At 47.0% G+C, this 25,956-nt stretch overlaps 6 protein-coding genes and 1 non-coding gene across 7 annotated transcripts; 2 read left to right on the forward strand and 5 right to left on the reverse strand.

The window, feature by feature from the left end:
- Nucleotides 1-2,836: 2,836 nt before the first annotated feature.
- Nucleotides 2,837-7,158, forward strand: F4813DRAFT_345200 (RecF/RecN/SMC protein). The gene is made up of 4 exons (XM_049241744.1): nucleotides 2,837-3,136; nucleotides 3,210-6,030; nucleotides 6,088-6,523; nucleotides 6,579-7,158. The coding sequence occupies exons 1-4, from the start codon at nucleotides 3,099-3,101 to the stop codon at nucleotides 6,872-6,874; spliced, it is 3,591 nt and encodes a 1,196-aa protein (XP_049103617.1). The 5' UTR covers nucleotides 2,837-3,098; the 3' UTR covers nucleotides 6,875-7,158.
- Nucleotides 7,159-7,717: 559 nt separating this feature from the next.
- F4813DRAFT_167814 (uncharacterized protein) lies at nucleotides 7,718-10,132 on the reverse strand. The gene has a single exon (XM_049239151.1). The coding sequence runs from the start codon at nucleotides 9,872-9,874 to the stop codon at nucleotides 7,757-7,759; it is 2,118 nt and encodes a 705-aa protein (XP_049103618.1). The 5' UTR covers nucleotides 9,875-10,132; the 3' UTR covers nucleotides 7,718-7,756.
- A 658-nt stretch (nucleotides 10,133-10,790) lies between these two features.
- Nucleotides 10,791-13,247, reverse strand: F4813DRAFT_385333 (kinase-like domain-containing protein; the record flags this gene model as incomplete). The annotated part of the gene is made up of 6 exons (XM_049246234.1): nucleotides 10,791-11,015; nucleotides 11,073-11,160; nucleotides 11,216-11,678; nucleotides 11,731-12,078; nucleotides 12,147-12,228; nucleotides 12,285-13,247. The coding sequence occupies 6 exons, from the start codon at nucleotides 13,245-13,247 to the stop codon at nucleotides 10,791-10,793; spliced, it is 2,169 nt and encodes a 722-aa protein (XP_049103619.1).
- A 4,604-nt stretch (nucleotides 13,248-17,851) lies between these two features.
- On the reverse strand, nucleotides 17,852-19,554 carry F4813DRAFT_167879 (Tricarboxylate/iron carrier). Its single transcript, XM_049239152.1, has 4 exons — nucleotides 19,212-19,554; nucleotides 19,015-19,148; nucleotides 18,853-18,947; nucleotides 17,852-18,778 (listed from the first exon to the last, which is right to left on the reverse strand). The coding sequence occupies exons 1-4, from the start codon at nucleotides 19,313-19,315 to the stop codon at nucleotides 18,089-18,091; spliced, it is 1,023 nt and encodes a 340-aa protein (XP_049103620.1). The 5' UTR covers nucleotides 19,316-19,554; the 3' UTR covers nucleotides 17,852-18,088.
- Nucleotides 19,555-19,903: 349 nt separating this feature from the next.
- On the reverse strand, nucleotides 19,904-19,987 carry F4813DRAFT_t25. Its single transcript has one exon. It is a non-coding gene; the product is annotated as a tRNA-Arg (tRNA).
- A 416-nt stretch (nucleotides 19,988-20,403) lies between these two features.
- Nucleotides 20,404-22,480, reverse strand: F4813DRAFT_385335 (peptidase S28; the record flags this gene model as incomplete). The annotated part of the gene is made up of 7 exons (XM_049246235.1): nucleotides 20,404-20,847; nucleotides 20,909-20,989; nucleotides 21,067-21,151; nucleotides 21,274-21,455; nucleotides 21,551-22,023; nucleotides 22,094-22,201; nucleotides 22,255-22,480. The coding sequence occupies 7 exons, from the start codon at nucleotides 22,478-22,480 to the stop codon at nucleotides 20,404-20,406; spliced, it is 1,599 nt and encodes a 532-aa protein (XP_049103621.1).
- Nucleotides 22,481-23,938: 1,458 nt separating this feature from the next.
- On the forward strand, nucleotides 23,939-25,943 carry F4813DRAFT_345223 (uncharacterized protein). Its single transcript, XM_049241745.1, has 2 exons — nucleotides 23,939-24,340; nucleotides 24,416-25,943. Exons 1-2 carry the CDS (start codon nucleotides 24,286-24,288, stop codon nucleotides 25,528-25,530), a joined length of 1,170 nt encoding a protein of 389 aa, XP_049103622.1. The 5' UTR covers nucleotides 23,939-24,285; the 3' UTR covers nucleotides 25,531-25,943.
- The last annotated feature ends 13 nt before the right edge of the window (nucleotides 25,944-25,956 follow it).

Raw genomic sequence — 25,956 nt, forward strand, 5'->3', positions numbered from 1 at the left:
CATGGATTTGAAGCAAACACTTGTTTTTTCTTATTGGCCCAAAAGCACTCTCGACGTCGACGGGGGCCGTAACTAAATCAAAGCCACGGTCTCTTCCATACGCGATAATGGCGTATATGGTAGAGGATGGGGAAATGATCGGGGTGGATAATAATAGACTAAAGTCCAATGAGAAATTTAATAAGAGATGTACAATAGTGAGGTATGCAAGGTTGTGTGTAACGATAATGTGTAATCAGGAACTGAGGATGATGAAAGAATATATGGGTCAAAATAGGGAAAGGCACATACCCTGCAGGTAGTATCGCGATGCTAACGATCAGCGATGCGGCAGCTAAGTTCGTTCGTTGTAGTAAGATAGGCGAACGATGAAAAAATTAATTAAAAAAAAATTTTATGAACAAGCCGCATACATTAACTACAACCCGAAAATAACGCTGAAATAAGTTGCGTTGTAGATAAAGTATTGATGCTTATGGCGCAATATGGGTGTTTTAAAAAAACGCAGTCGTTGCAGCCGTTGAAGTTTGGCAATCGAAATAGTTACCTTAGAGAGGCTCTAAAGATTTCTTAAGCCATTGGCGATTGGCGGAATAGGTAGGTGGATGTCAGAATTATCACCTTTTGGTAGTTGCTATGGTGGCGCGTGCACGTCTTTGATTGACGTTGGCTGCTTAGGTAGGTTGGGCGGATTAGGGTAGCCGGGGTCTGTTGTGCCTGTCAGAAAAATATGGCGGGATGTGCAGCAGCAGCAAGTCGTCGCAGATGAGGGCACCGGCTTCCTTAATATTCCTGTATGTATGGATACTTTTATACACGTTTTGATCTGCCTTGGGGGCCCCTGCTGGTCTGAGCTCCAACCATAAGATAGCCGCCTTTCCTAATTGAGTAGTCACTACCAGCTGTCAGCAGCTGAGTCGACTTGAGTCAAGCCTGATAGCCCTGAATAAGCTCAAGTCCACGCGTTGAACCTTTCACTTTGAAAGACATGTATTCCTACCAACGTTATCCTGTATTACAGCATTATGATCGCTACAAGTAACCTCGTTTTGTGAAGATCCCCTTTGGGATAATTTAACTCTAGAATACAGCATTGCACAAAATACTAGTCCATGTTTCCAGTTGCGAAACCTTCTTAGAAAAGTAGAGAACATCATGCAAAACCTGCTAGGAAGAGAAGTCGACTAAGATCTTCGGCCATGTTCTTCTCCTGTATCTTGTACTTTGTAGTTCACCTGTTCAAGTGCGTGCTTTCTCGCTTAATTCCTTAGCTCAACTACCCTGTGCGCTAGTGGCTAAAGCCGTAGAAGACCCACTCTTTGAAAAAACATGGTGGCTTGTTGGAATGACGAGTTTCTTGGCCTCTACAAACTCCTTCGTACCTACAAATATTGACTTCTAAATACGTGTCCATTTCCGAGCTCTTAGGGAGATATTCACATAGAAGAAGTAAATATTTAAACTGAACTGACACACACACGGAAAACTGATTATTATGGCGATGGTTCTCCGTTTGACTTGCTTCTCTATGTTCATCATCGTCAACAGGCACACGTCTCTGCTTCATCTTAGACCCTAGCTGCCCTGCAGTCGGTATTGACAGGTTCGGTAGCCTACGGTTTCTGTGCCGCACGCTTGGCGCGATCGACTAAATTGGCCGGGGGTTGCAACGGGGCGATCAAAACACCAATGTGGAAGTCAATTTGCATATTTTGGAGCTAATAAACCGCACATCACGATATCCATCTCACTAACCTAGCAGACTAGCCAGACCTCCAATCTACATAATGAGCATAGGGCAATAACAACGCCGTACTCGCTCTAATTATGTATGTATGTACGTAGGCATGTGCGACTATAGTATACCTATGCATGACGAACCTCGTTCAAAGATTTCCTAAGTCGGAGTTTTTACAGCCTGTACCAATGAATGCGTGTTTCCGTACACAAGGCTTCTTTAGATCTAAAAGGTAAGCATAGCCGGGCAGCCGGGACAAAGCGTTTGCCTACCAATACTCCACTACTTATGTTAGTGCCCACCTATCATAATATACATAATCAGACTTCGAGGAGCAGACAAGAATCTGGCCAGTGAAGAAAGCGAAAAATTGCAGATGCAGATAAGGGTGCGATAAAATATCTCAAGGCACAACAAAATGGCCTGTATTCAAGTTCCGATGACAGCCGCTTGTGTTCTTATTGAATTCTCTATTGTATGAATTAGGATTACCAGTCGTTTATATTGTTTCATTGTAGTTGAAGATATTAAGGATATTAAGGATGGCCTGGTTCGATTTAGCGGCCATTCAGTGCCGAAACGTGCATGTGCACTCTTTATGTATTTCATCCTAGACACCAGCAATCAGGAAACTTAATTGCCCAGGTATGTACCTATGGGGGGATACCTAGGTAAAACAACTGCAACTAAATACCTACATAGGTAACCTAGGGTTTGAAGAGGTTCATATGTATTTTATTAGACTACATACGAGGTAAGGAAAAGTTATGGAGCCGCACTCAATAAGTTCATAAGGCTGTTAGATTATATGCATTATACACACAGAATATCTAGTACCTAAATATCCAACCTAGGCGTCAATTGTACGAGCATTGAACAATCAGATCGAGATCAAGATGAAATAGAAAGAAAAGCCTAATACAAGGAAACGAGACCGGATCTCCGTATCCCGTATCTTCTATCCTTAAGCGTCTTCCTGCATCCCTGAAACATGTGACCGCAAAGCCACCGAAGCCACAGTCTACAATCTACATTAGGTACTTATTAAGGAGCTAGCAAACTGGCAGGACTGGGCAGTTTATTACTAACCTGCCTAAGCAAACGCTAAAGCGTGCAGCTACATACAGCTTAGAATGATCCCGCCTAGATTCACTCCCCCCACCCCCGAAATCACCGCGCTCGAAAACGCGTCGGCTGTACATTTTACGTGTCAGTTTCGAGGTTTAACGAACATTAATGAACATTTCCTAGCCTATGTTATCGCAACATTCGCAAGCCTCTTTTTAACATTAATACTGTCCTGCGACAATAATTCTGACACTATATTCGAGCTGCCCGATCGGCAGCGCCTACCGCGACCATGTACATAAAACAGATCATCATACAAGGCTTTAAGAGGTGCGCGTTGACAAATCATCATAACCCCCCGTGGATTTCAGTTCTACCATACTAATGCCTATTCCCTATGCAGCTACAAGGACCAGACGGTCATGGAGCCCTTTTCGCCCGGTACGAATGTCATCGTGGGTCGCAATGGTTCTGGAAAGAGTAACTTTTTCGCCGCGATACGATTCGTCCTGAGTGATGCATACACCCAAATGAATCGCGAGGAACGCCAGGCGCTACTACATGAAGGCTCAGGCTCGGCAGTTATGTCTGCTTATGTCGAAGTTATCTTCGATAATAGTGATGACCGATTTCCGACCGGAAACAAGGAGGTTGTTCTACGTCGTACAATCGGTCTAAAGAAGGACGAGTACTCGGTCGATAAGAAGGTCTCTACCAAGGCAGATGTCGCAAATCTGCTCGAGGCCGCCGGATTTTCGAGGTCGAATCCCTACTATATCGTACCACAGGGACGTGTCACGGCCCTCACCAATATGAAAGAGTCGGACCGGTTGAATCTACTCAAGGAAGTTGCTGGAACTCAAGTCTACGAATCTCGCCGCGCAGAGTCGCTTAAGATCATGACGGAAACAAATAATAAAAGGGAGAAGATCGATGAATTACTAGATTATATTAAGGAACGTCTAAGCGAGCTGGAGGAAGAGAAGGAAGAATTACGCGACTACCAGGACAAGGATCGCGAGCGTAGGTGCTTAGAGTATGCGTATTATCACAAGGACCAGGTCGCTACGCAGGAGGCTCTAGAAGAATTAGAAGAATCGCGTCAGGGTGGTATCGAGGATACGGACGAGAACCGCGAGGCATATAATTCAGGTATGAGAGTCATCGCTACTCTAGACGCCGAGATACATAAGCTTCAACAACAGATGGAGCTTCTTCGTATAGACCGTCGGCAGCTTGACGAAGACCGCCGAGAAAGTGCCAAGGCGATGGCGAACGCCGAGTTGGTCGTCAAGAGTTTATCGGACAGCATGTCAGCTCAAGAACAAGCCAGATCCCATCATGATGCAGAGCTAGACGAAGTGAAGATGACAATAGCACAGAGGGAGGCCGAACTAAAGAAGTTAACTCCTGATTTTGAGAAGGCGAAACGGAAAGAGGCAGAAATCAAACAAACTTTAGATTCGGCAGAAGCTGGACGGCAGCGCCTCTTTACAAAGCAGACCAGGGGAAGTCAATTCAAAAGCAAGGCAGAGCGGGACGCGTGGTTGCGAAAAGAAATAGATGAACTCAACGTAACACTGAGCCAGCAAAGGGCGAATCGTCTCGACGCTGATGAGGAAGTTAAGACTATTCAGGCTACTATCCAACAGCTTGAGAACGAGATTGCGGACCTGCGACAGAGAAACGAAGGATTTGGTGGCGATCGACTCGCTCTTGCCGAAGAAGTCACCAACGCGAAAGATGTCCTAGACAAGCTCAACGAAGAGCGAAAACTACTCCGCCGAGAAGACGACAAGTTGGAGACAATTATCGCAAACGCTCAAGGCGAGTTGGCCAATGCCGAACGGGAACTATCTCATACCATGGATCGCTCTACCTCTCGGGGTATAGCATACATACAACGAATGAAGCGCGAAAATGACATCCCCGGTGCGTACGGTACATTAGCTGAGCTCCTGGATGTTAATGAGGCGTACCGGTTGCCGGTAGAACAGGTCGCTGGTGCCAGTTTGTTTCACTACGTGGTCGATAACGACGACACTGCGACATATCTGGCCAGTACGCTCCAGAAAAATTATGGAGGAAGAATCACATTCATGCCACTCTCCAGATTAAAGCCACGGATGCCGAACCTTCCAAGAGCTAACGATGCAGTTCCGTTGCTCAGCAAGATCAAGTACAGCGCCGAATATGAAAAAGCGTTTCAGCAAGTCTTCGGCAACACAATCATTTGTCCAAACCTCACAATTGCCAGCCAATACGCGCGAAGCCATGGTGTACATGGTGTTACTCCAGATGGAGATACCAGTAACAAGCGTGGTGCAATGACGGGTGGATATATCGATACGCGAAAATCACGTTTGGAAGCCGTACGAGCTGTTAACAAGTGGAGGGAAGAATACGATCAGCTAAAGTCTAGGGCAAATGAGATACAAAAGAGGATAGAGCAAAAGGACCAAGAGATCACCAACGCGTTGGGCGAGGAGCGCAGGCTAGCGCAGAGACTCCGACAAATGGAAGATGGCTATGGACCGCTACGAGCAGAATTGAATGCAAAGAATAACCAGGTAGACCGTGAAAGAGATCGACTTGAGGCTGCGATCAAACGGCGAGATGTTGTCGAGAGGAACATGAAGCAGTTCCAAGATAACCTCAGCGCACATGAAGCCGAGCTGGCTTCGGACTTTAAGAAGGTCTTGACAGCTAACGAAGAGAAGCAACTCGAGAGCCTCGGTGCCACCGTTCAAGAACTACAAAAAGAGTGGAATGAGGTCAGCAATAAGCGCAGAGAGCTTGAAAGTCGCAAGCGAAAACTAGAGCTGGATCTGCGAACAAACCTCCAACTCAAACTCGACCAGCTCACTAGTCAAGCGTTCGAGACTGCTTCCAGTGGTACTACTAACTTAAAGGAAGCTAAGCGAGAGCTCAAGAAAGCACAAACGACGACGGCTTCGGTTCAGAGCAAGATTAAGGCCAACGATCAACAAATTGAATCCGCCGAATCTAAAATTACGAGCCTAGAAAAGCAAAAGGCCGAGAAGGAAACACAACAACAGGAGATTGCAAGAGAAATCAAGAAGCAGGAGAAGAGGATGGATAAGAACAGGCAGATGAAGGCTTTGTTGACAACAAGGGCGACAGAGCTAGCCAAGAATATTCGAGATCTCGGTGTCTTGCCAGAAGAAGCCTTCGAGAAATATGAGAGGTTCGATCATAAGACCGTACGTCTAACCCTTCGTAAGAAGATATGTTCGTGGCCAGCTAACTCTGCATCATAGGTTGTCTCGCGTTTAAAAAAGGTTAACGATGCCCTGAAGAAGTACAAGCACGTTAACAAGAAAGCTTTCGAGCAATACAACAGCTTTACCAACCAACAAGACCAGCTACTGAAGCGTCGCAAGGAACTCGACCAGTCACAGGCGTCAATCGAGGAGCTAGTTGCTCACCTCGATCAACGCAAAGATGAGGCGATCGAGCGAACATTCAAGCAAGTATCCAAGGAATTTGCTACCATCTTCCAACGTCTAGTGCCTGCTGGCCATGGCCGTCTAGTGATTCAACGCAGAGCCGATCGACGAGTCGACCCTGACGACTCTGACGAGGAACAACGGAGTAGCGTAGAAAACTACACGGGCGTCGGTATCAGCGTCTCGTTCAACTCTAAGACCGCAGACGAGCAACAGCGCATCCAGCAGCTCTCAGGTGGTCAAAAGAGTCAGTCGCACAATCTTCCATCTAACATATTACCCTAGACTAACAAGTATAATAGGTCTCTGCGCTCTCTGTCTTATATTTGCCCTCCAACAGACAGAATCCAGTCCTATGGTCATCTTCGACGAGGTCGACGCCAACCTGGATGCGCAATACCGAACAGCCGTAGCTGGGCTCCTGCAGTCCATATCGGCCGAAGCGGGCACACAGTTCATCTGCACGACGTTCCGACCGGAGATCGTGCACGTGGCCGACAGATGCTACGGCGTGCTGTTCCGCAACAAAAACAGCACAATTAACTGCGTGAGTACGGAGCAGGCGCTCGACTTCGTCGAGGGGCAGGCACCGAGGTAAATTCGCTGCAAACCCATGAGTTACGCTAAGCCGAGGGGTGCGGTGCGGCGCGGTGCGGTGCGGGTCTATGTGTATATGGTCTTAGACGAAGGAGTTTACGTGAAGTCAAGTCATACTGCGTTGTATACCACGAGGCACGCGAAAAGCTTGACGCTGTTATTTATTACCGCTGTATGATGTAGCTTATGCTTCGAGGGATGCTAATGAAAATTATTTATTATTTATATCTAAGGAAAAGATATAAGTCATCGAGGCCTCTGATCTGACCAGACACTCCTTCCTACCTAAGGTAATTGAATAATGATTTGTTATGAAAGGCTGTAAACCTGTTCCATTTAAAACTATACCATTGATACGCCCATAAGCTCTTTATCCAAGGTATTCTCGTGCGGCACTACCGATCTCCGTTGTTCTTGGTAGTGAAACCATACCTCTTCTTGGTCATGTTCAACTGACTTGACCATTATCCGAAGACACCAGTCTAAGACTGCTATTCTTATACAGATACAACTAGATCACAATCACAACTTCACTACTTCAAAAAGCCACAGTTTAACAATAGTTTAACATGTTATTTTATTTTATTTTATTTTATTTTATTATACTACATTACACTATCCGTGTACCAAGGCAACTCTACAAGCAAGCGAGTACCAGGAAACGCCATCTAGTAAACCATCTCGGTCCGCAAGACCCAGGCCGTCCAACACACACACACACACACACACACATGTATATATATATATATAGCGCAACGACCTTGGATATCCCACGACGACAACGAAATGTTCTACTAGGTATATAGCGTCCCCGTCCCATTCTATTCTATCACTATAGCAGCAATACAGCCAGAACAGCTTACCGAAATCATCCCATCTCATCTCATCTCGGCTCCCGCCAAAACGCAACGCTGTGCGAGTCTTCGGGCGCCAGGCCGTCGTCCTCGTCCTCAGCGCGGATGCCCCAGCTATCCTTCCAGACGCGCTCCTCGTGCTCCGAGGGGGGCGCCGCACGGGTCCTTGACGAGCTCTGGCTCCTGGCAGTTTCGCTATGGCTACGAGCGCGGCTATGTCTGTGGCTGTGACTGTGACTATGACTATGGCTGCTGCCGCGGTCACGAGTATGGCTGCGATGGTGGCGATGGCGGTCATGGTTTTGGCCACGCTCGTTGCTGCGACTATGACTACTATCGCGATCGTGGCTATCGCCCCGGGGAGAAGGTAAGTCGGGCACCGAGGTCGAGAAGTGGCTCTGATGCGGCAGGATAGCCGTGTATCCCTGCGTATCCCTGTTCCCCGTGGTATTATTCCTCGGGCGGGTGCCCCTCGCAACCTCAGACTCGCCAGTCAGAAATCTTCTCAACAAACTCCCTCCTTCCGCTCGTTGGTCGGAGGAATACACCGACGAGCTTGTGGATTGTCTAGGGTTTTGGTTCGGGCGATGACCAAACGCGGTAGCAGGCCGACGGGTTGGCGAGCGAGCCCTTGAAGGACGGTCGCTGTCATTGTTGCGGTTGGTATTATTACGCCTATACTGCGAGGGGATCTCGGGCATAGGCGGCGCGTCCCTCAGATTGTCCGCGGTGTACACCGTAACGTCAGTCCAGACGCTGTCGGTAGCGGTAGGGTGGATTGGCGGCGCACTACGCGAGCGATGCCTCCTCATATTGAGGGGAGAAGGGGCAGCTGACATATGACTGAAATCTCCTGGAGGTCGAAATGCAGGATGGGCCATGGATAAGACCGACTTGGTGTCGTCCGGCGTCAGATCCGATTTTAATACCTGAGAACTGTACCACTGCGTTACCTTTAGCCTACTTCTTTCTTCTGCTTCAAAATCTCGATCGAGGTCTGGGTGGTCTCCCAAGTCATTCAGATCGTCCAGATCGTCCGGGTCTTCTGGATCCTCGTAGCCATCCGACAAATCATGCTCCTCATCAATAGATGGCAAAGGATCACCTGCAATTGTCGGTTCCCCAAACTCCGAATAGGGGCTCAGACTGTCAGGCCTGTAGACACTTTTCACATTGTCTTTTAAGCTATACATCGCAGCCCTCCTCTGATCTTCCGCGCCCTCTAGATCGGCTACAGCTACGGGAATCCCCTTCTTCGTCCTCCTCGTATAGTGCTTGTTTTCTGCAACGTACCTCAACTCTGTTCCACCATCGCTGGTCTTTCTTAATTCGGTATAAGCTGCATTGCTTTTACTAAGTTCTTTTCTCCGTTGAAGTCGCCACTCTTTAAGTTGAGGACGGACTTTCCTGAGCTCTTCGAGTACGCTATCGCTCATAGCTATGCATTGCGCTGCCCTCTCCTCCGTGAGTAGATTGATCCATTCGTCGACATAGCGTCTAAGTTTTGGTTCCCTAGTCCGCCGCTTAGCTGAACGTGATGAACGCGATGAACCTGGTGAGCGTGATGAGCGTGATGAACGTCTCTCGGCTCGGTCAATAAGGGTGGTCCGCAAGTCGGCAAGCACACGGGCATTGGCACCCATAGCACTTAGAATACAAGCCTCGCAACCAGACTGAACAAAGATCATGTGGCTCTCAAAGGGTGGTGTTCCATAGCACTCGCGGTATAAGTCTGCATCTGTCCACAGGGCAGCAATGGAGTCCACTCGTCCTACGAAGGCAGCGAGAATTGGGTGATTGGTCTTGCCCTTCCACGAGCGTAGCACGTCCGTATGAACCGTTACCTCGTAAGCGACGGCTAAGAAAAAGCGACGGATAAGCCAGGGGTTGAGAACAGAATGTGTCTTACACAGCACTGCCCTCGGGTCTATTGCGTCTGGGTTCACCTTTTCGGTGATTTTTATGAAGAGACGCTTTAATAAGCCCGAATGATGAAGCAATTCGTCCGGAAGATTTTTGATTTTCTCCTCCTGCCTGTTCAGCCATCTCCTCGACGGAATAGCAACTCCATACTCGGGTCGTCGAGATAGGAGCTTTGTAAGGCGAGTAACGTTCTCGCTGGACGGATGGTGAAGATCGATACTCATTCGTGCTGTTTATCTATGTATCTATAGTATCCCAAGTAGTGATCTTAATCTTAATATTTCTGATTTCGTCTATTTGGTCTGATAGTTCAGATAACTTTCTGTGACTAGCAGCAGTATAGTAGTAAGTAAGGAACCAATGGTTGTTGTTGTGTAAATTGACCGCGAAGCGTTAATGCTATGTACTTCAGATTTTCGAGCATTGTCCCTAATCATATCGAAAACAGGCAACATCTACGCGAACTCTCGAGTAGTTTTGCAGCAGGGCCATTGATTTACCATAAATAAGCACTTTTTTTGTTCCTTAACCGTTAAAAAGTCGGTGACTACTCGTTCGTAGGACAAAGACATTATTCTAGTCGCCGCTCGACTTGGATCGACACAATGTTCAAAGAAACTTATGACGCTGCCTTTAGTTTCCGTCAAAGGGTTAGGGGCTTTGAGCGAGTAGACTCACAGTAGTACTATCCTGCCAAGCCAATAACAGCTAAGGTGACTTTGTATTCTCTTTCAATTGCCTATGTCCGAGGCTCACGCTCCGAGGCTCACGTTCGGCGACTATGCGGAAGTGCGGAAATGCGGGAAATATCGCGTCTTCCGTAGCATAAGATGCTCCCTAGAGTTGGGTTCTATATTTGAGAAAACGTCCCAAAAGTCGTCCCGTCTACGGCGGCGTAGAGGCTATAGACTATTTTTTTAATGTAACGTATGCTCAATGCCATGAAAACTATTAGCACATTTTAAAATGCTGGCCAGAACGCCCTAGCCTCCCCCAACCATTGCCTAAGCAAAGGCAATTGCGAGTTGTAACTGCAATGTCTGTCTGTATGCTAGGCCTAAATCCACCCCAAATATACAGGTTCGCCTTGGTATCACTGCCGTATCATCGGAATATAGAGGAATCGTTATCCCATTACCATTAGCCCGCAGCCGGACCTCGAGCCGGGTGGTACTCGTGCTCCCTCATACGCTCTAACCTAATCTTCGCCGCCTCAGTACCATCATCTGGAATGGCTGGCTCTCGGAACCACTCGTGCTCGAGAGCTTGCCGAGCTGTGATTCGTTTCGCCGGATCATAGACGAAAATCTTCTGCAGAAGATCCAAGAAGGATCTGAGAAATGGACTGGAGGCCGGTATGATATCCTAAATACGTGTCAGCAACTGAAGTAGGAGGACAATGGGTTAGTAACTGAGTCTTACACTTAACCGTTTCATATTCTTCACGAAGCGCCTAGACGCTCGTGTAGTTTCTGCGGTAGGGTAGTCCAATCTTAATCGCTTGAAATATCTGTCATCTGGATTAGTGAAGCTGTACACAAATGGGGTGAAGAGGATAAACGTACTTGGATGCGGCGTTGCCCGTGCTTCGTGTAGCCATCTTATTGACAGCTTGTACGAGGTGACTGTCTATGCGACTATCACAAACATTCTCCATCATGGCCAAGTGCTCGAGATTATCGTGCGTCTGGAAGAGAGCATCGCCGGTAAAAAATTCCACCAATATACACCCAATACTCCATATGTCGCAGGGGAAAGACCAGCCTAACCCAAGTATGATCTCAGGTGCGCGGTAGTGCCTGGTCGAAACAACAGATGAATGATACTCATCCTGGAAGGTTGCGGACCCAAAATCGATGAGCCGAATCTCAGTGTCAAGGAGGACCTTGCGCTGAGTAGCCTGTCGGCTCACACCAGCTGATGAGGAAGGTATCCTACGATTGTAAGTGAACGTCTGATAAGCGCTATCACAAAGGAGGATATTCTCCGGCTTCAAATCAGTGTGGATTAGGTTTAGATCGTGGAGAACTGGGACCAATCAGTAAGAGTAAAATGGTGCCGCGAAGGTATGATTGCTTACAAGCGACGCTTGTGAATAGTTGTCGAGCAAAGCTTTGAATCTGGCTATTGGGGAAAGGGACAAAGTTGTTGCTCTTGAGGAAGTCGAATACACTGGAGCCGAGTAGGTCCATTACGATACAGATGTGCCCGCGGTAGTCAAAGCAGTCTCGAAGGTGTATACATCGGTTTCGGTTCTCCTCGTCGTTGGCCTTCAAAGTTTGAAGCACGCGTAGCTCAATTCTGGAAGCGTCCCGATACTTCTGCACGGCTCGGATGATTTTGATTGCAACCAGCTTGTTTCGTCTCCGGTCGCGGGCCTGAACAACTTTGCCGAAAGTACCTTGTCCCAACAGTTTTACCATTTGATCTGATAATATATTAGATGAGCAACGAGATGGGGAGGAGGAGGAGGAGGAGGAGGAGCTAGGAACGCACATTGTGATGTGAGGTCGGCATCTGGAACAACGATGTAATGACCGTCGTCGTCGTCGACTCTAGCACCGCTTTGGTGGGAACGCTAAAACGTCAAAGTTAATTATCAGTACGCACAGATGCAAGGACGGGACCGCTCACATCATTAACAACCCTAACAGTCACATCACCAGCTTTCTTGACAGGCTTCTGGGGAGGGCGGTACGTGACGAAAGCATCACCGAGAACTTCGACTTCCCTTCTCTTTGCTTCTTGGGCAATCTGTTGCCTGGTCCTCTTCCTCTTCTGACCAGTATTATGACTCTCGTAGTCATATTGGCTATTCGAGGACAAAGACCCGAGCGAGGTAGCAGCTGTAGTGTTGTGGGCCGACGTCGTGCGATCGGTGGAAGTAGAACCACTAGTAGAGGTTTGTTGGTAAGAACCATTTACGCTTGGTTCGTACAAGTCATCATTTTGAATAACATCGTCCTTTCTTCGTCTCTTGGCTGTATGACGAGGGGTAGCGTCGTTCCCAACACCATTCGCGTATGTCCGTGACACAGTAGCGACCGAATATTTTTGTTCCTCCGGCTCGGGGGTGTCGTGTATGACAATAACTTCTTTAGGCAAGCCGTTTTTATAGAAACTCTTCCAATCCGGTTCCTTGGAACGACGACGTTTTCTCGGTTGACTATCGGGGAAGGACTGGGCTACGGAGGCGGCGGAGGCGACCGAGGGAGGCATATTGGCGTGACTTGAATCTAATCTAGGAGTAGAATTGGTTCTCGAGGAATCTTTGGTTGATCTCGCAGTGGCTACTGATGCGGTTACCCCATTTGTAGAGGGTTGAATTGTTTGACTCGTGGCGTAGGATGTACTAGTAGTATACGAAGATGCCGAAGAAGCGGCGTGGTGTCGATTAGAGACGGTCGCTGTCGAGGCAGTCGAAGCCGGGGTGGGGAGGATAGGGTTTGCAGAAGTAGCAGAAGTAGCACCAGCAACTGATCTATACGAAGAACCACCGCCCTGTAAATTTGAATAGGGCGGATAGTGATGGGTTGAGTGATGATGGTGACGATAATGGGGAGGGAGTGTAGCCGTTGCAGTAGTCGGCGTTGACATTTTATTCAAATGTCAATAAATTGTGAGAAGAGGTGAAAAGATGCCGTGGAGAGAGTTCTAGGATTGGGATGGTTGGGAATTGTTTCGTGTGCACTTCCCAAGAGTACAACACGTACCGGGGGGCCAGTGCAGGTTACTTTTTCCTAGGTTACCTAGGTAGGTTACTGATGTCGCGCTGTTCGTGGCTGTTCGGGGCTAATTGCGCTGCCCTTAAGGGTCCTTTAGGTTAAAAGGCACTTGTTCGGCGCTGTAACTTAGGCGACGTTGGGCCTAGGATTTAGATCCTTACCGAAAAGAGTGCGGACGCTCTTGACAGTGGCCAGTAATAGGCTAGTAATAGACCAGTAATAGACCAGTTTAATCGCGAAGGGAATGGCAACCGCTGCGCTCAAATTCCAAGGTTTGTAGGCTGAGTTGGCAGCACCAATAGGCGATTGAGTACCTCCGTTTAGGTACCTAACCTGCTAAGCAACTTGCTAAGATATAGAGCCAGAGCCAGGTGGGTACGAACTAAAGAAATCCAACTATGGTGACTGTGATGTTAGGTAGGCCAGAACTTGCAATTCCAAAGCGAATAATTAATTATGAATATTTCCCCGGTGATCTTTATTTTCCTTTTCTTCTTCTATTTCCTCCTCAGTTGTTTGTTTTTGGCCTGTGGCATAGAGGGTTCGAAGGTCGGGGCTTCGGTAGCCGAGGATAATATGGTTGATCGTAAATTGTAAAGTTGAAGTGCAAAGCTGTGTTAGTGTAAGAGGGCTCCTGTCGTTCTGTCGTTCTGTCGTCGTATCGTCTTGTTTGTTGACAATGTGTAGATTTACACGTGATCAATGCCTTAATATTATTATTGAATCGGTTGAAGATGATTGTTCGATCGAGTACTATTGACGGTTTGGCCCTCGAAGGTGGAAGGACAAGACGTGCCCGTGACGAAGGTACTCGTTACAGGCGGTTGAAGTAGGGCATAGTCTTCGTGTTGACGACAGCATTAAAAACAACGGCCGAAAATGTATACTTGTCTACCTCTAGGAGACAAGCAAGAATAAGCAATAACACTCTTGGTGCTTCGAGGCAATTCAAAGCAAAAAAGAAAGGAAGAGAGGAATCCAATCTCGAGTGTGAATTGTGAATGTGAACGAAGTCTTGCGTTGCCGCAATGCAGGATGAGGTGGTTGTAATGATTTACTCGTGGGTTCTCTCATAACGCACCAGGCTGTGTGATACAGCAGATACAGGGCAAATACAGGGCAGATACTGGCCTGTGGTTGACAGATGCACAGACAAATGGAATATGTACATGGAGATACATTGGAAGTTAGGTGTTACCTAGGAGGTAGTTTTAGGTACATGGCGGATTCACGGGTTCTGCCTCTTGTTTCGGACTTCGCCCACTCTGTTTGGCTCTATGGTGAGAATGAAGTAATCGGTGGGTCTTTTTCATCTGCTAATTCGCCCCAGGAATTACTTATTACCACGCTATCATTACACCTTAAACCCATAGCGTCGATAGATGATATTAAGTACCTTTTATCTAATTCAAGTACCTGTATGATATGTAAATATACTGCATGTACTTTTTTTTTTTTATATAGTTCAAGGTACTAAAGATACCCCAATAATAATAGATTAATAAACCCTCCCCGCACGGTATGGGGGAGGAGCCAAAGATTGATTTTCTCAGATTCCGAAGGCAACAACCGTGGAGTTTCTACAGTTCTACAGTATATATTTTATAAGTTTCACTGTTTTTGTCTTCCCATCGCCTCCGACGGCCGAATGCTAACTTACTTAAGAGGGCATTAACCTACATGGTTAAAAACAACATTATCTTACATTCAAGGATACCTATGTACATACCCGATGTACCTGAACATTGAAATCAGGTATCAGGTGTCATGGGCAACGGATATTAGGTAGGTAGGTATGTATCTCCAGGGTATTTGCTATCGCTGATTTCTTCCCCGTCGAGACCCGTCGAGACGGCAACCTTTTACTTTGACTTACACATATGTACGACAACAATAGCCAGCCATATATATATCATGATACCTAGCATCAAGCATCAAACATCAGCTGCTTATCAAGATGGGGAAGGGGAAACAGTTGATCTCGACAAGTTTTTTCTTCTTAATTCGTTTCGCTCGTATCCCGATTTCTTCTCTTCCTTTTAAAGTAGACCATTTCCTACACAGGAAGTGATTGCGCTGGATTGGCTGGTCAGTGGAACCCCTTCGGGAATACTACCTCATTACCTTAGATACCCAGATACCTACCAGCCTATCTCACTATGTAGGTATGTATGTATGTATGTATGTATGTATGTAGAAATTCCATCGGGTCCAGTCAAAGGACCCCTAAGCCTTTCTGCCCAGCTGTAAACGACATCGTCGACCACACTCCCGAGGCGCAAGCGGCAAATATCGCCACATACTATTGGTACTGGACATTTGGTTCGCCCAAGTTTGTCTGCTTCTTTAGCGTCGCCTATGCATCTCTTGCATCTCTTGCAGCATTAGCTTTTTCCCCTCACCTCATCACCTCAGTACAACACAACTGGTATCCAGGTATTATCACGATTTCACTTGCAGCCTTATCGATTTCGATGGGTCCGGTCCCGTCTTTGCTTCCTAGCTGATGACTATTTGACTACTTGAAGGAACAAGTCCCCGTTCTGCCCGTCCCAAGTCGTCCCTAATAAGTAAGCAGAGAGGTTTTTTTCCTTGCCTGCGTGGCATCCCATGATTCTTGAGCACAAATCCCAGTCTAGGGTTATTCGGCCCATGGCTGTTTTTGAACGACGCGAGTCTTCCAATTATCAGCCGGCAACTTGAGACGTGCGCATTTGGCTTGATGATGGCCAGTTCTTCATAGGTAGATAGGTAGTGTGTCTACTAATAAGTGGAAGGTATCTTATAACAATACCTACATAACAATACCAGGTAGTTACTCAATAAGCCCAGTTTTGCTATTTCATTAGCACCTTGCATCACAAGTCTTTCCCACGGCCGTTTTCTTTTTCTTTAGTACCTAAGGAAATATTATTCGTCCACCGGCTGGACCTCAACCCTTCCCTGTTACCACGCTGCAATCCAAGGGAGTCGGGACAACGGGCCAACGTTTTCATCTGACGAGAAACTAAATTAAAATGAACCCACCGCTTGCCTGGCTTACACCAGGTGTATGTATGTACACCTACTGACAATCGTCAATTACATTCCAAAGAAATGTTGAATCCCGACTTGTTTTCAGCTCCCAAAACCTAGTGCAAAAATAGCAAAGCCTTTTTGATGGACAATTTTGAGTTATCGCTACAGAAAGAAGACGAGGACAACTCAAATAATAAGGTCGTCCGGCTTCGAGACTATAAGTATTTAACCCTGTAATAACATGACTCGCAAAGTCCGGTTTACATTTAAGTGGTTTGAGGAATTATTACGTTGCCTTGCACCTGTTTAATGTACAATTCTTACGCATCCCTTTGCGCAGTTGAGCATGCCCACGTCCTAATGAAGTCATCCGCTTCCCGACAAAAAGTCGTCCGCTTCCTACAGTACGGGTTATTTCGCGCCTCTTCCCATGTAAGTAGTTCCTTTAGCCCAGCATTAAGGCGGTTATCATGTCTTGAGATATTATTTATGAACAAGTGTTCAATGCCGTACCATCAATAATATATCTAGGTACCTACATAGGTATGTATATCTGCACCTAGGGAAAGTTTTATGTACCTAGGTGGTATATAGAATTCTCAGACCGGGACCTAGACCGAGTCAACTTCTAACCTACATAAGTACCTAGTCCTCCAGCAGTATTGGCCAGATAAATAGGCCTATAAAAAGGCACCCAGTTCTACATATGCGTTTTGTCGTCATCAGAATACATAGACGAGCCTTTTAACCGCATGCCGGGCAACCCGAATAGAATACCTACCTACATTTAGTAAGACGACTATGTCTCGCATCTCAAAATCGAAGTGTCTTTTACAAGCAGACAAGGTAGTAAAATGACTATCGAGACTTATTTAGTATAGTGGCAGCAGTGCCGCTCGTCAGCCCTTGTTAATCCTTCATGAGGCTCCATTGAAGACTTCGTATTTTCGTTCTATGCGCAATAAATAGGATACTATTCCCTACACATGACAACAAACCCATAATCCTTATCTCCGCAATCTACACTACCTACGGTCCTTCGTCTTCCCTCGCTATGCATGTATTCCTTTGTAGAGCCAAAATAATATCTACCTACACAGCTGTGTCGGTCGCGCTCAGACCGCCAGATCTTAAAAAGGATCTCTAGCTCGCCCCTGTAGCAAGCAAGCACTCCTCGTGGAATGGAAGGATACGTATTTAGATTCATATTATTAGGCAACATGTAAGAGAACAGCCCCCCCAGCGTTCGAACAGCGCATGCTTGCCCCTCCTAAACCCTGCCGGCCATAGACAAATCTTACCCAACTCGTCACATGTACCCCAGGCACGCGTCAAGAAGCACGCCAAGACAGTTTGACGATCGAAGCTGAGACCCGGAAATCAATTTCCTTCTCGCATCCTGAAGGAGGCAATTGCTACGAGCTATTTAATAAGAGGGTTTAATAACTGTTTCTATTTCATCTTATCTCCGCGTCTAGCGACGCTGACAGAGCCGCCATGCGTCTCATCTATGACGAGGCATAATGTCTTATAGGTAGGTACTATGCCATGCCATCGAATTATGTGATACTTGTTTGACGTCCTCTTCTCCCCTTAGACCAAATCATCGAGACCGTGTCAAGTAGCAAATGCAATGCCCCTCGACTTGTTTCGCTCTAGAAACGCTTAACGTGGTTGAACAATGATGCATTCCGTCTAGATTCCCCGATTAAACACGACCATCCCCCCGTCTCCTCCACGGCCGTGAAACTCCTCCTCTAAGCTCTCCGCGCTAATCTTCTGGCGCTGCGGGAACGCCGCCAACGCAAACGGCAGCGCGAGGCAACTCATACCGAGGATCAAGCCGAGGTTGAGAGGCAGTGTGTAGCGGGGGTTCTTCTTGAGCCACTCGGTGCGCTGGAGGCGCACAAGGATCAGCGGCGGGATGACCATGATGGGGCTGCTATTGAAGACGCGGCTGAGCGCCGTCTCGCTGACCGCCAGCGTCGCCGCCTTCTTGCTCTTGCCCAGGCTCGGCACGTCATTTTCAGCTTTGCCCTCCTTCGCCAGCCGCGCCTTGTCCGCCTCCGAGAGCACGGGGAACACGTCAATTCCCGTGCGCATCTCCTCGCCGCGCATGAGGAACACGTTTAGCGCACCGGCGGACGCCACGGCTGCAAAGGGCACGAGCCGGCCGAGGATGAGCTTCGTCGACGGCGAAAATCCCCTCAGACGGGGGATAATCGAATTCAGACCTACTGCCACGGAACAAGATGCGCCGACGGCAAGGAAGTACGATTGGGCGATTTTCGAGTAGGAAAGCGGGTTTGATTTGTTTGCGTTCGCGTGGTTGATAGCAACATTAAGAGACTGGTTGGTGATTTGCCAGAGAACAGTCCCGGTGTTCTATTATTGCGTTTTAGGTAAGTATCTCTTTAAGCTGCTTCTGCTCAGGTCGTGGTATAGAATGGTGCGCATACCTTTAAACCCGGCGTAAGCATTCCAGCTGTAACGATCAAATTCGAGAACACGAAGCAAGACATCCGGAAGGGGAGGAGGACTGGCTCTCCAGTTTCTAGGGATCCCGATTAACCCAGCAGTTCGAAACTACGGAACACGTCAAGTTCATCATGCAATCGTACCAGGATGTAGTGTAGAGTCGACGATCTGCTTCGCCTTCCATAATTCCGGTGTCATATCCTTGATATCGCCTTGTTTATATGCGACCAGCAGCTTTTTGGCTTGTTCAAGACCATGATTTCCAACGAAGAGGGTTCTATCAAAAACGGATACATGTTAGAAGAACAGTCACTATTAAAGGATTGGAAGCTAGTCATACCTCGGATCTGTAATCGTTGCCGTCTGCTTGACGCGGCCCCAATATGTGGTTAGGTCATATTGCGATTCGGGCAGCTCCCGACTTCCAGGCAAAGAAGCCGACATAGTGAAAGTTGCGATTTATACAACTCCTTTACTTAGTTACGCGTGACCAATTGCCAAAGTCGAAAGGAGTGGACAGCTGGTCCTACAAGTCTAGCCGACGTAAGAGGGTTGCCGGCATAAACAGGTAGTACCTGCCAACGGAATGTATGCGAGGGGAGTAGGAGTAGGAGTGGGAGTGGAAGCACTTATCCTCCGTTGTTGTTTGTACATATCCTTTGTAAGTCGGTCCCGGCAATAAAAGCCTTAGCTCACGGCTTCAAACGGCATTCTTTACAGGAAGGCACGATTCTCACAAAGCAATTTTTTAGTGGGCCGATCTCGGCCATCGTACCGGTACCTTTTCAAGTACGTATGTACAAGTAGATAACAGGGCAACGCGGGGCACTTAGACGAGATCTTACCTAGAGGAATGAATACCTACATGCCTCTGGGGTAATAAGAATAAGAAAAACATAATAGGATATTCCACGGAATAATATTATAGGATAATTATATATAGAATTATATATACTCCAGACCAAAGGTAAGAAAAATGCAAAAAATCAAACCCCAGAGTGGACTCTGGGTTGAAGAGATGGCTTGAAAATTCGAGCACAGCAGGGATCGAACCTGCAATCTTCAGAGGTCGTCGTAGAACCGAAATCTGACGCCTTACCATTAGGCCATGCGCCCCGTTGAAGACCGAGCAAGAAAAATAGCTTTATATTTCAGATAGTGTTTTACAGAGAATTCATCCAATCATCCAATCATTTCACGGACGTACACTATGTATGTGGAGACCTACTTAGCGTTAACTAATGGAGGAAGTCAAGGAGCAGCATTATTACGTAAGGTCTTTCACCTTTTACAGCAGCATCATTGTTCGAGCCTTTTGTAACATTACGTTTGATCTTCTTACTACGTAACCTAGATATTTCTCAGATATTTCTCACCAAACCACATAATACGAAGCGAGCATCAATGATTAATACCCGAGGGCCATATCTCCAATAGAGGTATGCATTAAGTATGATGACTATTATCTAAAACACATGCTTTTAAATATCTAATTATTCGCGTAAGCCATCCATGCTACGATACTCCAAGTATCATCCTATACAGCTTTTCTTCGACTGCCTCCAGTCGTCAAAGTCGCCAAGCCACTTCTTCACCGTCTTGATCTCCCACTTATGCGCCTCTCGGATGAACTGCGGCTCGGCTTCTACATCCAGGATGCCGTACGAGTCCCAATGGTGACCCGCCCCGGTGATCAGTAACTCCGGGTGTAGGTCAGACGACGTACGCGCGGGCGCGAAGTTGGAGTGGTAGCACAGGTCGTTCCACACGTCCTGGTCCCCGTCGATGAATGCTAGTCGGTCGGCTGTGAAGTTGAATGCGCCGAAGTCGTTGTATGCATCCACGTCTGGAGTGGACGGGATTGAATTGTATTTCCCCGGCGCAAATGCCCAGCGGCACCACTGTTGTTCGTAGTCGGTATCTACTACTCGAGACAACAAAGCCGGTCCCTCTTTTGGTGCTGCAATGTATGCACCCTTGGTTTGTTAGTTTCTGGTTCGCGCTTGGGAATCAAATGGTATGTAGCGGCATCCTCACCTGCTCTATACAGCTTGTGTAAAGATACGAGCGTGTAGAAGTGTTTTCTATACTAGCCCATGCCGATGCATTTTGAGTTCCCTATAGCGAGAATTAATTACGAGTGAGTTGATATTCTGGGTAGCTAGCGTAGAAGAGGGGATGGAATGACTACTCACCCAGCAATCATTGCTATTATAGTCTCCTGAAGGACACAGTGGGAGGGTATAACGCTTCACGTAATTGGCATAATTACCCAGACCGCTATAAAGGGAGGGAATTATTAGCTACTAGCACGATGGATAGAAAGTAATATGCTTTTTTCCAGTTCTTAAGTGGAATGTAGTAGACAGCTCGACAGGAAAGTGGTATATAGGGAATCTTACGTCCAGGGTTCACCATTGGTGTAGTTCGCCAATATATTGTCCACTTGAGTGATCTCTTCCGGGGCATCGATATCAGAGACGTTGCCGCAAAAGTAGAAGAAGTCTCTCGATCCGTAAGTGGAATTCCAATTCAACTCCTGCCACGTGTTTGAGTGGTAGAATCCAGGATTTCCTATAGGGTCCTATATACGAGTTAGTAGCTAGTCAAAGTAGGAGATGAAAGCCCCATGCTTGGGGCTGGGTTTTCTTAGTTACGAGGTAAGAGAAGGGAACTCACTGCAATAGCCGACGCAAAATCTCGGTGGTCCGTTAGAGATTCGAGACCAAAGAGAGCCTTGAACTGCTTGATTGCTTTGGTATGGTTCTTAGCCACAAGGAGGTCGAAGTTGTCCACGATCTGATTGATTCGTGTGACACAATCCTGAGGAGCGTATTTCTGGATGGGATTGTACCATTCAGGATAGCCCACACTCACCTTAATCGGGGCTGAAGAGGCAATTCCGCCGTAGAGGATGTCTCCATACACCTTAATCGATGCAGCCGTCTGCGCTCCTGCCAAGCTACCGCCGTACACTATCCACGGTGTGTTAGGTGCAGTGAGGCTTCCATTAACACCGGGGAAGACAGCATTTTGAGCAAAGTGGGCGTTGTCAGCTATAGTTTGGTTTGTAGTGAGGAAGAGTAGCTCATCCGTGGTGCTGGTCTTGAAGGGGTAAGAAGCTCCATAGTAACGGTTCTCAAGAATAACACCTTCAAACCTCGTTAGTACTAGTTCTATTCTCGTCTGCATCTTATCTCTGTTCTTCTATACGAGACGTACCTAAGCCATTTGTAGCTTGCATCAAAATTTGAATAATTCCAGTCTGTAGATTTGAGAATCTACTCGGACCGCTGGTCTCTCCTGAGATGTACAAGTAGACAGGCCCGCCTGTAAAGAGGTTAACATTGTTATATCAAGCATGGGACATGGTGTAAACTAACCAGGCTTATAGTAAGAGCTGTCAAAGTAATATCGCTGCTTAAAGGTGCCACGGCTCAGATTGGACTTGGAGAACAGCTCATTGTCGGGGAAGTGATTGACCTTCTGATCGAAGTAGTGGACACCATATTGAAGCTGATCCCGAGGCACCTCACGCTTTATTTGCAATGCCCCGGCATCCCGAGACAGGGCGGCCAAGAGGCCAATCGACAACCAATTTAGCTTCATGTCCCTGGCTAAAAGACTATGCGATACCAAGAAAACGGATAGCAAAGTGCCAAGGTTGGGAATTATATGCTATGAAGATCCATGAAGATCCGGATCGACGGGAGCTGAGGGCTTAACCAAGTACACTAACCCAGGGACCATCTTCTAGCACGTCAGCTTGCGTGCGCTACCCAGTCGAGTTCGCCAAATACGACAGCACGATAAGAAGCAACGCAAACAATTCCTTAGTTAGGAAAGTTGCACGGCGTTGCATTGCATGCTGACTAGACTAGACTTGAGGGCACGGCACCCCTGCGGACTGCCACAATAGCCCGAATTTATTGCTATTATAGGATTTCCACCAGTTAGAAGTGGAGTACAAGAATCTTTACCAATGCAACATCCTTTTACACATCCTTTTACACATCCTTTTACACATCCTTTTACACATCATTCCGCAGTGCCTGGCCGCTTACCTAGATAGCTAACCCGCATGTAACTTCAAAGTGCGGTCAGATCCTAGGAATTGTCCACAAATCGTATTCTCGGTTCGGGTTTCGCCTCGATTTCATACAATTTGTGGGGTTTGTGCTGCCACGGAAAACTCGAGAGTCATCACTTATAAGGAGACGTCATGATTAGAGTCCATCATTATGAGAACTATTATGTCACCGCTTAAAGAGTTACGAACCTATCCGCCTGGGTCCCTAGATATCCATCTAGCCCCTCTCTGTCTATAATGTCTCAGAATAGGTAATCTTGAGTAGACCTAACAAAAGGCTTTATATGATGCTGGATATAGCATTCGGATTGATAGCCAGGGCTAACATATTTTCTAATTGTGTCAACCGGCGTAATGTGAACCCTGTAGGCATATGGACCAGGGAACTTGGGCGTGGCTCCGTGATCTATCACTATATAATTCTAAGGATTAAATACAAGATGATTCTCTTACTTTCACATATTATGAGAGATATATGCCAGAGGCTGCGCGCATCTTTCTTGGTGTATTAGTATATTTGCTGAGGCCAATACACATAATATGTCTATTATCCTTCATTGCTGTCTTAGTCGTAAGACATTCTACGGATACTATACTAAGTTATAATAGAGATGTAATGTAATACATGCCTCGAGGAAGAAGAAAAATGACCCCACGAGCGTTTTTAGAACTTGTTAGTCCGGTGTTTCGATCACCACTAACTAAGACAAGAAACTACATATGTTATCATCGTTTAGTTAACTACACGAGATAGAAGTTCTTATTATAAGGACATATTGCAATGATACTTGGTCAGTCATTCTATAACAGAGCCAAGAATAAATATATGTATGTACCTTAGATATATGCATTCATTTATATTGGTTCAGCCCTACCCATCTCGCAGCGCGCCGATGTTACGCTACGCCGCATGAGTGAAGAATACTGCCTATTTAAAGGAATGCCAAGGGTTTTCCCATTGCGGCGCAGGACCTCAACTTATTCTAACTAATACATCCAACCACTTCTTCTTACCCACGCCCTTTCCACTAGGTAACTGTTCACTAGTAATAGCTGTCTGGTCGATTACGTCTGTCTAGGGCGCCAGTACGGACTGAGACGCTTGCCCGGTGTAAGCATAAGTGCTACTTCTACTTCTGCGTAGATCCGCGTCATGCCGGCCTTGGTCAGAATAAGGCGGATAAGGCGGATAGACTTCCGGGTAACTCCGTCAATCTATTGAATTACATAGCATATCATTATTGGATACCCTCTACATCGGCGTCTCAGTGACCACTTTCGAAGGCTTGGCGCCGCCATTGTTGTCGACTACGTATCTGCGAATATGACGGCCGCGTCCGTACCTCGCATACGAGCTCGCAAGCCTAAAGTCCGCTCAGGTAGGTATCGTCTCATAAGTCTACTTTGACTCTCCTGTCTATCATAAAGACCTACTTCGTTAACATGGGCAAAAGGCTGTGCTACGTGTAAGTCCCGGAGGATCAAATGCGATGAAGGTCGGCCGGCCTGTGCTCGTTGTCAGAAAAGTCGGCTGTTTTGCAGATACGACCATGGCAAGACTCAAGATGGCAAGGCTCAAGATGGCATCCTACTGGTGTCTGATAGCGGCGACGCCGGTTCGCAGTTGGCCCCGGTGATTCGTTCACATGATTTTGAAGGGTATGAGGTCTTATACTTCGACATATTCCGCAACGTCGTCGTGCGCAATCTCTCTCAGAACGGTTATAGGAATTTCTGGGCTCGGACTGTGCTTCGCGAGAGCCTCAGAGATGAATGCGTACGGGATTGCGTCCTGGGTACCGGTGCGCTGTGCCGCGCAATAAAGGGCCAGATTTATCGTCTGAGGCAACCAGGGGCGAAGTCCCTTTGGATGGTCCCAGCAGATTCTCTCAACCCTGTCAATACTAGATATCATAGAGACGCACTCCAGTCTTATACCGCGGCCATCTCAAAGTTTCGAAAGCGGATGCTGCTTGAGGGCTCGTCTATTACGCCACGAACGATCCTGATCGTCAGCATTTTGTTCATCCTGTTCGAGGCGATACAGGGCAACACAGAAACCATCGACCGGCTTATGCACTCTGCCATACTCGCCTTGGAGAGTTCCATGTCAGGTAGTATGGCGTTTGGTTCTAGGTTATCACCGACTCTGGACGACGAGGGCGTCCGCGAAGCAGACTATTTCCTCGCACGCCTGTCTGGGTTTAACTCCTTGCTGTCCCCGTTCTATCCCGCCATGCTGAGAAACAAAGCATATCAAAGAACTTGGTTATGCAAAGACGCCATTCCTAGCAGCGACCAAAACACACAGCAGGTAGAGCATAACTTCGAAAGGCACACGACATACATGTTATTCTGGTGCTTCCGCATAACCCAAACCAACCTTTTCAACAACCCGACTGATTTCGTGAAATTCCACGAGGAACAGACGCTTGCTAAAAATCAATCAAAAATTTGGTGCGAATTTTTGGAAAGCAAAGTAGACCAGGAGAAGGATCCCGTCCAGTGCTGGACTTGGAAGAACGGCAAAGAGACGCTTCGGGGATCATCCCCTACCAGTCAAGATTAAGATGGAGTACATCATCGTGGAACGACGACCGGACAGAACTGCGGATGGTGCTCACGGGGGTTATTACCGGCCATCGTAAGGAATTAACGATTCGCAAAGATGAAAGTATCGATGATATGATTACGAATATATCTAAACTATCTGTCTAGCCATCCGGGGTGTGGCCAGTCACTAAAAGTACAAAGACCTAAGAACACACCACTCGAGCCGAATCTATGTTATACGATATGCACCGTGGGCCACTCGACGAAGTCAGATATATAGTCAGAAAGAGACGATGGAGACTCGATAGTTATATAGGATTAAACACGTACATAAACATTACCAAGCTCATAACTAGTTAATAGCTATCCAAAACAAGATTCTAAACATAACAGAAAGCATTGTTCTACATGACAAAACAACGCAGTAGACGACCAAGGAAAA

The sequence above is a fragment of the Daldinia decipiens genome (genome assembly GCF_022478715.1).
Source record: "Daldinia decipiens strain CBS 113046 unplaced genomic scaffold F4813scaffold_3, whole genome shotgun sequence".
Classification (NCBI taxonomy): Eukaryota; Fungi; Ascomycota; class Sordariomycetes; order Xylariales; family Hypoxylaceae; genus Daldinia; species Daldinia decipiens.